This window comes from Parambassis ranga, chromosome 8 (assembly GCF_900634625.1).
Source record: "Parambassis ranga chromosome 8, fParRan2.1, whole genome shotgun sequence".
In the NCBI taxonomy this organism is placed as follows: Eukaryota; Metazoa; Chordata; class Actinopteri; family Ambassidae; genus Parambassis; species Parambassis ranga.
In genome coordinates, this window is record NC_041029.1 from 15,171,547 (window position 1) to 15,185,924 (window position 14,378).

Consider the following 14,378-nt stretch of genomic DNA (forward strand, 5'->3'; position numbering starts at 1 on the left):
ATTTTACGCGCGTTTACGCACATTAAATACAAATAGCTACACAGATATATTATTATTATGACTAGGTGCAGGTTTAAATGTCCTAATAATAATTAGAATAAAGTGAGCTGCAATAAAAATGTAAACCAAATTTCACATCCTAAATATCTGCTTTGATTTTATTGCAGTGTAAATGAACAGTTATTGAGCAGCACACCTCAGGTGCAGCCTGCCATCAGTTTCTCTCTAATTGATCAGCTCGCCTCTCCTCGTCCATGTGTGCGTTTTCTAATTGCATCAGCGCCTCTAACTGAGGGACAGAGCGCGCGTTTAAAACCAAACAGTGCTGCTATGCAGAAAGGAGAGACGAGCCGGGGACACTATGGGCCCGCACGGACACAAACAGCAGCGCTGTTCCTCACAACAATGACCCCTTGTATCCCCGCCATGCGACACACTGGCCCCCAATCCAAAAATCACCACTTTTTTTCATTATCCATGAATGTTGACTGTGATAAGGGAATCCTAATCATGAGTGCATCTCTCTGTCCGGCTCTGCCTTCCTTCCTTTCTTTGCGCCCTTTGTTTTTATCTCAGGTGAATTCTAATCATGTGATCAAAACGCGAGCGGCCCCTTCAATGAAAAAACTGGGGAACAAAAAGCAGTTCTGTGCATATGAAAAAAAAATAGAGGAAAAGCCTTGTGTCTTCTCTTCCACCGCAGCTCTTTGTCAGACATATAGCGCAAAAAGCTCCAGGAGCGCAGGCCGGGGGAAGCGAGCGCAGGCCGGGGGGGAGCTGCTGCGGGACCGCCGGGCCTCCTGGAGCTGTAAACCCGGGAGCTTCACAGAGACATTCCGCGGATTTTTCTCCCGCTGTGCAGCTGGGGATTCGTGAAGCGACCTCGGTTTGACGTGAGTTTTTTGTGTTGTGTGTTTTTTTTGATGAGCAAAGGCCCAACAAAGTGGAACAGATGCGGTTTAGGTGTGAGACCAAGAAATCAGCTTGTGGGCACAATAACCTGAAATCAGGCAGGGACGATAGTCTGTGACACATTTTGCCATATTTTTTTTGAAGACAAAGGAAACAACAGATTATTATATTGCTTTTATTATTTTTAATGATTTTATTCCTGTCTGAAAATGATGCGTTTTGATAATAAAAGCTCTGTTTAGGTCGAAATTAAATCAAGAGTCTGAATATGAAATTAAGCTGCGTAGGAATTTTGTTGTTTCCACTTGTAATATTAGCATGTATTGGGTCTTATTTTAGTCAGTTTTTTATTATAACTAAAAACGCAATGTCTCCATAATAAAAGAAGGAAACTGTTTACTAGAAACACCTTTTAATTATTGCTATAAAATAAAGTTTTTAAAGTAAAATGAAATCAAAACCACAGAAAGGAGAGAAATGATACATGATACCTCTTTAAGTGTTTATTATTTATACCCTCTAATAGTGAACAACAGTCCTCTATGTTTTAGATTCATTGCATGAATAAAACAGATGACACATTTTTCTAAATCACTGGATAAACTAACAGCGATGTTTTTTATTTTTAAAGCTTTCACCACATAATCTAAGAAACAAATATTAGAGATAAATAACCACATAAACCAAAATAATATAACCTCCTTCCGTCATGTGACACAGATGTTGTTGTGTGAAGCGCAAACACAAACAAGATGACAACGCGGTCTGAGGGTCAAAGCAGAAACTCAAAGGTCACACGGTGACTGTGAGGCTGAGGGGCCACAGACATGAGCGCTGACACCGCATCATCAAACTTAACATAAACTTGATCTTAAAAACACAACGAAAATGTTTGTTGTTACAAAATGCCAGTATAAACGTGCTTAAACCCAGTTATCCGCTGCTGAAAAGGAGAAGTCGTTCTCTAATCTTTAGTGCCAGGTGTGTGTTTTTACTCAAATCTACAACAAATGTCTCACTTTTTAAAAATGTGGACCGAGACACAAACATCACAAAAACATATCGTACACTTTGAACCTCGCTGCTGTTCCTGGTGAGGACGGGCTCTAAGGTTCTTTCAGCCCCTCGTCCTTTGTGCACCTGTGCGGCACAGCAGGTGTGTCGGCACCCCCCCCCCCCCCCCCACCCCCTTATGTGAAGTTGATCAGCCAACCTTACAGAGGGATCCAGTCCACTGGTGACTGCACAGTAATTAAGTCATTACAGATGTAATCAAGTCTGACTTATCATTATTCTTTTGGCGGCGGGGGCGGGGGGTGTGGGCTGCAGCCTGGGAAGAGAAGCTGTAATACTGATATATTGATAGATTCCTATTTATTTTTCAACCTTAAAGCAAGGGCAAAGGTCAGGGTCAGCACATGTAACATAATAGACGCTTCCATTTTCCTCTGTAATACCTCCTCTGAGAACTTCCTGAATGTTTCTCCTCCATACATTTTTCTCAATAAGCTCCTGCAGCTGTGTTACATTTAAACCAGTCCCCCCTTTTGAATGCCTGTGAGTCCTATGCCTTTGTGGTCATAGAACCAAAGTTCCTGTTCCTTTGTGTTCATCTTCTTGCTGTGTGTGTGTGTGTGTGTGTGTGTGAGAGTGTGTGAAGGGTTGCTAAGCGCTTTCACTGCAGCTGGGCAGTGAGGCTGAACGTGAGCTATATGTAAGCGTATGAATGTGTTTACATGAGAGTCTATGCATTTCTGCAGCACTGTGTGTGTGTGTGTGTTGCTCCCTTAATGAATAGCCCATTGTGTGTTCTGCTTCATATCTCCACTGGCTGGCCAAAAGGAAAGAATCTAGTTACTTCAATTGTGTAAGAGGGGGAGAACATCTAAAAGAAACTGATACTATGTGGGGGTTTTAGTGGGGTGGGTGGGATGTTGGAGTGGGTGGAGGGTAGGGTAAGGGTCTTAGGTGAGACAGAGGGAGGGAAAGGGGGAGTTTAGTTACCTGTGGCTGATCTCTGCTGGTATTCTATAATCATCTGTCCACCTGATTTTCTGACATTCTCCCTCCTGCACTCTGCTGGCTTTAACACTACCAGGATCACAGGGTTTTTTAGTGAGAGGTTCATGATGCCAGGAAGACAAATAGTGAAAGATATTTGTATGTATGGAGAAAATATAACAGGACCCAGTATAGCTCCTTGTGGTACTCCAAGGGAGACGGGCTGAAAAAAAAAAGCTAATACACCGTGGGTGGTCCCTAAAAAACCAATAATATGCTTGAAATTAAAAAGAGGAAACTTTATAAACCAAAACATGCAGGATCTTTGTTTTTGTGTTAGAAGAAAAAAACATGACTAAGACCCAGTTTTACTGCAGACTGCTCTAACTTTTCCATCAAGATATTCAGTTAGTCTTCTTTGTTCATGATTCCTTCCAGTCAGACAAGATCCACAGTTCTGGACTCACTGAATCCTCCTCACAGCATCATACTGCCACCTCCGTGTTTGACTGTATGAAGTGTGTTCTTTGGGTTCTACGCCTCCTTTCTGTCTCCACATGAAGACGACATCTCTGTGAGCAGAGAGCTCTGGTTTAGCTTCATCTGACCAAAGGACTTCCAGTCTGTGTGCTCTGTCTCCAGGTGGTCTCCAGCAGACTCCAGTCTGTCTGCTCTGTCTCCAGGTGGTCTCTTGCAGACCCCTCAGTCTGGTTTGGAGGTGTCTTTTCTGCAGTCTGGCAGTCCATTCCTGTATAGGACTCTAGTGACGGTCTTCTCTGACCCTTCAGGTCCAGACCTAGTTAAATCCTTCACTAGTGTCTCTGCAGCTGTTCTCGGCTCTTCAGACTCATCTCTCACTGGTTTTCTTTCCAGAACCTTCCACATGTTTCTCTTCCTGTTTCTGACAGTCTAGTTCTGCTGGACTCTATTGATCCCCAGGCCTTTATCTTTGTTTTCTCTTGTCCTGCAGCATTCATTAAAATCACATTTCTGCTTTGTAAAGTTGTACGACTCGTTCATCTTGCTGTCAAACCATACAGCAGAAAGCACTGATGTCTTTCATTAGAATTACCCACCTGTTTGCTTTGGATATTGTCAGCTTACCATCCAATGACAATAGCTAGCTGGGTGTGAGTTATACTCAAAATATTTCAGTTGTGAGTTTACTTCGATTACTTTTTACGCTCTTGTCTGTAGCCACAGATGCACTGAGCAGCCAGATGCACATTGAGCAGGCTTGGACTCTCTTTGTGACCCAAGTAGCTGTTGGTTACTCAGTGCTGCTGCAGCTGTGACAGCAACAAAAGGAGGATGATGCAGGAGGAATAACAGAAAGAGAAACCTCAATGGTGCCTTGTATCGCTCGCAACATTCTCAGAGCAGAATCAGACCCTTTATTATTTTGTGTCCTCCAGTCTCTGCATCTAAGAAAGTGCATGTATATTTATGTTTATTCTGTTTTTTTTTATTTAGAGATTGTTTTTTGGGGGAGATTTGGAAACTCCCAACCCAGAGCCTGAAAAATGGTAATTGGGCGGAATGAGAGGCGAGGGATGTGGAGATTGAGTCATTTGCAGGAAAATGTAGAAAATGATGTTGAAGAATTCAGCCGGGAACAATGGTTCCCTTTGTCGGAGCCTTTCTGCTGCATGTCTGGCTGGTGGCTGTTTGGGACATCATCACACATCATCCTCGCTAAAAATGTTCAGTTTTAATGATTCTCCCACAGACTGTTTTTCCCCCGGACACAAAACAAAATTCTTAGTAAATAATGAATTTAGCTGCACATCCTGGTCACTGAAAACAACAATGAGCATTTATGTTTGAAAAAATACTTGTTGAAATGTACATTTACCCCAGTATCAGTATGTACTTTAAAACACGTTTTTGGTGTGTGGATTTCTTGCAGAGCGAGAAAACTCTAAAACTTGTAAATTGGCAGTACTGTGCCATCATTGCGTGCTGATATCAAGCTGATAGGCCCCTCTCCAGCCTGGAGGAGGCAGGATTTAGTTTTGGATTTTTCAGTTTGGATCCTGGACAGAAGCACCAGTTCCTTAAATGTAGACTTGAGGCTGACTCTAGAAAATGAGGCAATCCCCCTTATGGACTTTCTACACTGTACGATTTTAAGCGATCTTATAAGACCATTGCATGACACACTACACCATGTGAATGTAATAAATTTCGGTACGATGTCAAGTTTGATGCGTGCAGATTGTACGATGACCATTCACTGAATCGCAGGCGATCACAGGTTATGACGTACGTCAACATACGAGGAGGAGGAAGAGGTGGATGCGGGGTGACAGGTTGTAGCAGCTGTCACACTGTGAGACAGTCATCCTAAATTTCTGACACCGCTAGAATTTTATCTCAGCTTGTCTTTGGTCGCAATACGCTGATGTGGAACCTGTCTCACAGGGCAACGTAAGACCACGGATTTAGATCCACGACCAAAGATATCTCCACGATTCTCCTACGATCCTTCGTCTGCGACAGCCCAAAATCGCACAGTGTAAACCGGGCATTAGACTTTTTTACCGTTTTTACAAAAACGGTTCACTCACTGTTGGGGCCAGCCTCGAGTGGTCACTCAAGGAACTGCAGTTGATGTTGTGCTCCATGCTCATCTCAGCCCCGGCGGTTCCCACTTGCTGTGTAGCACACAGGGTTGTTGGCGATGGTAGAGCTGTGATTGTTGCATGTGCATCAAAAGCAGTGCATTAAATATGGTGGCATTATTCCATACACTGTTTTGACCATCAGCAGGTTCTGAGAGCGAGTTGACCTTTATGGTTGTGGGATGTTGTTGTTTTGATGTGAGGTGGAAAAAACCCAGGGAGAACAAGAAGAAGAAGAAGAAGAAGAAGGGTGATGCTCCCTAAGAGGAGGATAAAAAAAGTCATTTTCCAATCATGAGTTTTTCTCAGAACATTGAATTAAGCAGCATGAACGGGTGGGGGCCTCGAGGGTCTGGGGGCGGCTGGCTGCACATTTGCCTGAATGAAAGAGTTTGTTGTTTGATGCTGGGAGAGGGAGATGAAAGGGGAGAGGGAGATGGCGAGGTTGTCGGGCATCCGTCCCCTCTCCTATCGCCTTCTCACCCTGCGGCCCTCCCTCGCTCTGCCCATGTGAGCTAGAGTTCAAACACAGGACCTACAGCTGCGCACACACATCCGTACACAACACAAGTGGGTGTCCACACACACACACACACACATAAGTCCAATGTACATGTAGAAATCAAGCTGGCTGTGCATCTTTTCACCACTGTACCTGGCTTTTCAAACAGTGAACTAAAGCTTCTTCAAAGCCTCCAGACCCTCAGAATTGTTGTCTAACTTTGTTTTTTTTTAACCATAGACTGTTTATAACTATGAACAGTGATGTCACCTGGGCCGTTTGGGTCAGTTGAGACCAAAACCGTTTCAGTAGCAGGCTGTGCACACGATATATCTGCTGTAAAGTTGGACATTTAATATGGAAATCTGTGAGGATTGACTCACGTTTGGAGCCAGCCCCTAGAGGCTGTTTGGTGAACTGCAATTTGTATCACTTCTGCATGGGACCTATTTGTCCGCTGCTACATTGGTTGTCAATGAGCTTGAACGATGGAGATTTTTCTGCACAGATTACTTCAGTGTACAACATCCAGATGACAAATGATATCAGTTCGGTATTCAGGTCTGACAAAGCCGTCCTTGTTATCATCAGTGAGCGATGTCACTAATGAATGTTGTGTCTGTGGAAGTGTTTCCTCTTGATCAGTGAGTCACATTACAACACGACTGTCTCAGGCTTTACTGGATTTGACTTACAGTATCTTTCGTCTCACATGAATATGCAACAAAATGGATTCTTAGCAATAAGAAGTTTTCATATGTTGTTTTCATGACTAAACACAACGCAGAGTAGCGGGATTAGGGGCGGTGTCGGCTTCCGGCGGATCCGAAGAAGAAGAAGAGGGTTACATTTTCAAGTACACTTAAGTTTTTAATCAGGAAACATGTTTTGTGTTGTTTAACTTCTTTTTAAAAAGAGGTTCCCAGCCTCCTCGTGCTCCCCTCTAGAATCTCTTCAGCCAGAAATATTTTGGGAATCTGTAATCATACACCTCCAACCCAGCAACAGGCGTACAGGTGGGGAAAAAAGGAGCTCGGGCTTGTTTGAGGGCAGATTGCAGAGGGTTGTGTCACTGCTAAAGTCAGGAAGCTGTCTGAAATGAGCATTTTAACAGCCGGGATAAGTAAGAAGCGATCCAAACGTGGCAGAATCAGAGACAGCTGATGAATAAAACAGGGGAGACCTCACAGATTCAGCGAGGAAGGATCTTTTAGAGGGTCAGACTGTAACATCGGTGGAGCATTACTGCCTCGGGGGGTGGGGAAGACATGAACCAGAGGAATCCCTGGAGAGTGATGGGAGAACATGATGGATACTCGCTGGCGCACACAGAAACACACACATCCCATAATTAGCATGCTAACAGGCAGTTAAACGTCCTGCTCAAAAGGCCCACTGTTTCTCCCTTTGGAGACAATGCACAATAGGAGTCAGTGGGAGCCCCCAAATCACCCTAATAGCCGACGTGGCCCAGCATGGCTTCTCCTTCGCACTCATTCCCTCACTCACTGACTCACTAATGAAAAGCCGATAGCCTCGAGGCCTGGAGGTTACTGAGCAACTCGCCCCTTCATCCGCTTGTAGTCTTTTCATCCAGCCGGGAGTAAAGACTCTCTGGTTCTCCTGAGGATCAGAGGTCCAACATGTTTGCAGTCAGGATTGGGATGAGCCTGGGAACGGCTTTGCTAAAGGAGACAGATTGCGTTACAAACATCCAGGTGAAGTTTGCATATTTATAAAACGCAGAACGCAGCTGTGAGGGCTGTATATGATTAACCCACTTTGCAGAGAACTTGAGACGAATATGCCTGATTATTACCCATCAGCCTGTCCGGTCTTAGAAGATCTTCCTTCCACACCAACTGCCAAACATTCTGCTTTAAAAACATCACATTTGTATTTTACCAGGATTTATTGAGGCTTCAGTTCTATAAAGTACTAAGCCATTAAATTCAGCCATTCTAGGCCTTATAATGTTCCCTGTGACCAGCAGAGGGTGCTCACCTCCACAGCATGAGCAGCGTCTGTGACCTCCAGATCATCCTGAAGTCTTAAGATCTGCACAGTTTGTGGAGACTTGAGACAGAATAATCTTTATTATGCATCTCTGGCGACAAACGTCTAATTCTAACTACACTCTGAGGTTCAAATACATGTGGTTTTTAATACAAAATAGACTTTTTAACAAAGAAATCAAGTTTGATCCACTTATTATTAGTATGATCTGTGAGGTGATACATCATGTGGAAGAGCCTTGAGCTGCCCTCACTGATTATATCTTTATTTTCCAGACAGTTTTTTTAAAAGAGACACAACCTCAAATGATATAAATATTTATTTGTAACATTAAAAAGTATACAAGGAAGAATAAAGTGCTTTGTACTTCAGATTATTTTCTCAGATTTTTAGATATTATACAAAGCAGGAAGACTTTGCAGCAAAAGAAACAGAACTCTGTTTTTACAGTGAATCAGCTCAAGTATTACCCAGACCTTTATGCACTGCCAGTCGAAACCCTTTTAAATATTATATAATACATTCATACAGCCCCTTATGATGTCATAAGGGGCTGTTTGAACCTTGTCTGGCTGCAACATGCATATTTTCGTTACCAGCTAAATTGGTTTCAGTTTTCAAAGACTGAAATATCAACCTCATGTTTAACATTTTTCACTGTGTCATCAAATTTAAATGTAAAACGTATATAAATACACAATCATAGAATGCAACGCAGCTAAAGTTAGAGAGCTCAAGCTCTAGATGTCAATAAAGGCTTTTGACTGGCAGTGTATGTTCAACAATAAAACCAACCATACCATATGCTTCAAATGTTCCTGATATCTGAAGTGAAAAGTTATTAAAATTTCAAAATCTAAAACTATCGATGCTTCTTGCTCAGCTCCACACATTCTCTCTCCCCGTCTCTCCCACATTAATACAAAACAAACACAGCTACTGAAGCATTAAAATCAGCAAAGAATAAATAAATAAATCAATAATCATACATTAAAAAAAAAGAACAAGAAAATAAAAGCAGTGTCAGTGGGTGCAGCAGATAAACTGGTCCCACAGCTGAGCTCATGGCTGAGTGGGCGACTTTCTCACACTTCTGACGGTCAGTTTATTTACAGTTTGTTTTCAAAATCAGTCTAATTTTAATTTTAACTGTTTCCATACCGGCTCTCAGTCTGCTGCCTCAGCACAGGCAGCTCTTCCCTGTCATCAGGTGGATCAGTCCCCTTCATCCGAATCATCCTAATGAGTTATTGCACATTTTCCAGAGACTCTACTAACAGCAGGCATCCCTTTGTTTTCCTGTTGTACTCCACATCTTCCTCCTGGTGTGTACTTTCTGACTCCAGACCTTTGGCAAACAGCAACAGCAACAAACAATAAGGAGTAAAAGCCACGTCTCAGTTTTGTTACTGTTATCACAGGCGGAAACCTCCACAAGAAACAAACCAAGAACAAGAGAAGTGATCCATAAAGCAAAGAAAATCTACAAATATTGATTACACTGAACAGAAGCTACATGCTGACAAATGTTTTTACACATAAACATGTTTTTAACTGCAAAATAATGCTCCGGTTAACATTATATCTGTTAAAAGTAACCGAAGGACATCAGAAAATGTTTCTTCTGCTACATAGAGATTGCACTTGGAGTGGTCTTGTTGGTACTGCACACAGAAATCTCACTGTTGTATTCTATAATGATAAAAACAGACTTTTTTTTTTACAGAGGACTATCGCAGACAGGATGACAAACACAGTCCATGAAAAGTGCATCTTTAAAGGAGCAGTGTGTAGAATTCAGGGTTCACCCCAGACCTGCAGTGCTATTTATCCATCTGGATCCTGAATATATTTTAATATATCGCCCTCTATTGAACCATTAATCCAGTCATGGTGTCAGAAGAACAAGCCTGTTGTCATTTCTGTCATCAGAAATATTGTTTGTCAACTATTGAAAATATACTTTATAGAGTCTAAAACATGACTCAAGTTTTTGGACTTGTCTTTTGTGTATAAAATCAGAATTAAAGAGAAGTCAGACTTTTTGATTCTGCAGAATCAGTCTGGTTGGTTGTCACAGGTCTTTAAACTGAGCAGTCACATCAAGACTTTTGTGTCATTAGAAGAAGAATAAACAAAAATAAATAAAACAACACTGCAAAGGCAAAAGGGATACATGCAGACCAAAGCTAAAACATCAGTAAGAAATCTAAAGTCTGACTTTAAGGAGGAGCGTGGACTGTCCTCCCTCATAAGTCTTTAGATCTCTTGCTCGCCTTTATAGTGCACTGGATCAAGAGGAATGTCCGTCTGTAGCATGTCCAGTTCCATCTGGTTATTGTCCATGTCCAGAACACACATGACATTGTTACTGCCTGACGTCATGGTCGCAGTTTCATGGAACACATTTTGGAAGTCAACAGACACCGAAGTCCTTCTTTCCTCTGCTTTCTCCTTCCCTACTTTCTGAGAGTCAAATATGTCCTCCTCTTCCTCACCACCGCTCAACGCTACTTCGTTCTCATAGCAGAAGGCGCTCAGCGACCTGGCAATCAGGTCTTGTCTGGATCTGCACGTAGATGCAGGAGAAGCAGCGAATGAGGCCACGCTCGCGGCCTCATCAAGCTCTTTGGCGCTGAGGTGAGGTGTTGATGGCACCTCATAGGTCTTGTGGAAGCGACCGTAGTCTACCTTGTAGCGGTCCCCGTCCTCATAAATCACAGGCTCAAACCTGTGGCCCCAGAAGATTTCGTTGGCGAGGTAGGAGCTACGGAACTGGGTGGTCATGGCCGTGGCCTCCACCATTCCCTCCAAGATCACGACGATCTCAAAGTCATCCATCTCCAGATCAGCACGGGTTAACGTGTACAGGGGGCTATCCTTATCTATCTCATGAACTATAACCAGTGGAGACACCAGAAACAGCCTGTCTGTGCCCTCATCGTAGCCCACATTGAGGTCCATCTGCTCCATGGGGAGGAACTCGCCCTCAGCTGTGACGTACGTGCGTATGAGTTGTGCGCGGACGTGAGCCTCCACGATGTGGCTCTTGCGCAGGTTGCCCACCCTCCACATGAGGCACAGCTTTCCATCGCGCATGGAAACAACAGCATTTTTGGAGAACATGAGGGTCTGGTTCCTCTTCTTTGGCCGAGCCATCTTAGCCATGATGGTGCCGATCATGAAAGAGTCAATGATGCAACCAACAATGGACTGTACCACCACTGTTATGACCGCAACAGGGCATTCCTCTGTCACGCAGCGCCAGCCATAACCAATGGTAGTCTGGGTCTCCATGGAGAAGAGGAGTGCTCCTACAAACCCCTGGACGTGGAGTATGCAGGGCATCCTCTGAGGCTGCCCTCCGGCTGTGTGTCCGTGCAGTGATCCCACCGCCAGCACATCACCCTTCGGATTCGGTTGCTCGGCAAAGTCTCCATGTGCCAGAGACACTGTGTAAAAGATTATACCAAACAACAGCCAGGAGACCAGGAAGCTGGTGCAGAATATAAGCAGCAGGTATCTCCAACGGGTGTCCACACAGGTGGTGAAGATGTCAGCTAGGTAGCGCTGCCCCCGTTCTTCCATGTTGGTAAACACAACGTTGCATTGTCCGTTCTTCTTCACGAACCGGCTCCGTACTTGGGTGGAGCCCCGTGTCAGAACCTTGCCGTTGTAGTTGTTCATTACTTCTTGTCCACTCGTGCTGGACAGGGCGGCGGAGGCTTCAGACCTCCTTGTGCTTCTGTCTTCTGTTTCTGAGTCGCAGCCCAAGTGCAGTCTGGCGATGGCGAAACTGTGGCCGAGTCTTAAACTAGAGATGTCCCTCCTCTGGTAAAATGTCTGACACAATGCTGTACCTGTCAGAGGAATAAAAACTTTATTAAACTTAAGTAAAACTTTGGAAGGACATTCATAGTAAAGTTTGTAACATACAACACTGAATTATGATGGCTGTATATCAAGCTATTAATATTCAGGCTCATTGAACCTTGTGTTCTTGCCTGTGTCCCTGTCGAGTCACACACCTTCCAAGTAGAGTTATATGGTCTCTCAATAAGGATGTGAATTATACAAGCGACATCCACCTGTCACACTATTTAAGTCAGTGTATTGATCAAACTCACATGTCTCTCTCCTTTACATAGAGGATTACCAGCTAGGAAGGTGAGTTCAGTTTAGCTTTGTGAGGAGGATTGCTGTCAGATTAAAGGATTATATTTGAGTCGGTGTCAGTCAGGCAACCCCTCCTGACATACAGCAATGACACTTTATCATATATGTAAATGAATGTCAACACTGTTAACATACTAATACTTAAAAAAAAATAAAATGTCATTGAGAAATGCTCCTTTTAATCTAGTCCAATCCAATTTGACACAGATTTCTAACATGCTAGTGAGAAACACAACTAACTAACACAACTGTATTCAAACAGTTTTGTGGAATCTGTTGCAGCTGGCTGAGAGCAGATTGTTGTGTTGTTGTTCAGCTCAGAATAGGACGGCCTTGGCCTTACTAGAGATCTGCTTGCTGTAAATATCCGTGAGCCGGGCCTGACTCACCCACCAGGCCGAGCTAACGAGCACATTCTCACAATTTTGAGTCTTACGAGACCACAAAACATGAAGCTGTGACGTGTTTTGACATTAAAATAATAATTTTACATTGCTTGTTAGCAAAATGCTCTTGAGTGCCCACCAACCCCAAGTGTAGTATAGTTATCAATATCTCTTCTCCAAAAGTAGAAGTAATGATAAATAATACACTGCATGTGTTGAAGATGGATTTCTCTGTGCCCATGTTGCTCTGAGCCCCTCACCTGCTGGATCTACTTGTTCCCATGGCACCAGTGACCGCTGGTAAAGGGCCAAAGTGGGAGGCCCCCACTCCAAAACATCAGGTCTCTACAGTGGAGGTGCTGCTCGAAGCCACTGGAAAACCCACTGCAGGTCACACAAAGAGAAAACAAACAGTTACTGCTGATTATATCCAAACTCACATATATGAAACTAATGTAAGATCCATGTTGAAGTTTAAGAGTGTGGATCATGCGGATGGTGCGTGCGGTTTCCGAGAGTTTAAGAGGTGGATTTAGGCATTTAATCCTGATTTGATTCTGTGAAATGTCTTAAGACCCCTTCTGTCTGCTCTTCAGAATACTTACAGCTATCAAAGGATTATCTTTTCACATATTATCAGTGTTAAGTCCTGTTGTGTAATTCAGCAGAGCTGTATTTGATTAAGTTGCTGTGGTATACGCCGGACCACCATATTTATGATGCTTAGAATTCCAGCAAAGGCCAAAGAGTAACTTCTAAAACAGTGAGAGCTGGAGTAATCACACTATTTACACTCAAGATTACTCTACAAATAAAGTATGTGTTTGGTAAATTAGATGGCTAAGCATTGTTTAAACAAAGCTCACCTTTCTTTTGTTATACCTCAGGGTTGTTGTTTAATTTGGATGGAGTCAGTATCACAGTAACAGCCATCAAAAAGTATTGACTGCAGACACGCTGAAGGCTGCAGCGGGACAGTTTTCATATATTTCCATATATCTTTGTTTGTATGTGAGGACTGATCTCTCATGTGCATTGTGTGTCTGTCTCTGCACAGGTGGCTTCCAGCCAGCAACACACACAGAGACAGATGGACGGACGGATGGACGGACATAAAGCTGTGAAAGAACGTCTGAGTCTGTAAAAAAGGACGTCACAACCAGCCTCTATGGTGTCATATATGATGCAAAGATCCCTCAGTCACCACAGTCCTTCTGCAGAGGCGACACGTGTGCACACACAGAGCACAGACCACTTAATGGTCACCAGGTAAAACTAGCCAGTTTCCATAGGAACATATTTCCTGTGGCATTCTGGGGGGGATGGAGGGAGGAGGTGTGTCACCAGAGTCACAGCGATATGTGTGTGTGTTTGTGGTGGGGGGGGTGCAGTGTACAGTATTAAGTGCACTTACACCATGAGTCAGAGAGGAAGTGAAAGAGGGGCTGTGAGGGCAGCAGCACATCTACATTTGATGATAAACATGGTGACAAAGGGTTGGAGACGTTCTGTCTGTGTTAAAAACAGCAGCACATTTTAAAAAGGTCTGGTTTTTTTAATTTAATAAACTGAAACAGTTATATGATTGTTGTGTTAAACTTTTGTATCAGAAGATATTTTAACACTTTTTTAGAGTTTGATGTAAAAAGAAATACCGCGAATAACAGACGCATGAGTCAAACCACTTGATGTGGACTCACTTTACAACATTATGTAAGAAGGTTTGTAAACCATGAAACAATAAAGCCTAACTTGAATGTT

General features: G+C 43.3%; 1 protein-coding gene and 1 long non-coding RNA gene across 2 annotated transcripts; one reads left to right on the top strand and one right to left on the bottom strand.

The window, feature by feature from the left end:
- Window positions 1–537: 537 nt before the first annotated feature.
- LOC114439525 (uncharacterized) lies at window positions 538–14,172 on the top strand. Its single transcript, XR_003671069.1, has 2 exons — window positions 538–893; window positions 13,675–14,172. It is a non-coding gene; the product is annotated as an uncharacterized LOC114439525 (long non-coding RNA).
- On the bottom strand, window positions 10,315–12,906 carry kcnj4 (potassium inwardly rectifying channel subfamily J member 4). Its single transcript, XM_028411522.1, is given in 3 exon segments — window positions 10,315–11,881; window positions 11,883–11,915; window positions 12,878–12,906. Coding segments are annotated over 3 exon segments (1,623 nt in total). The 5' UTR covers window positions 12,901–12,906.
- Window positions 14,173–14,378: the final 206 nt, after the last annotated feature.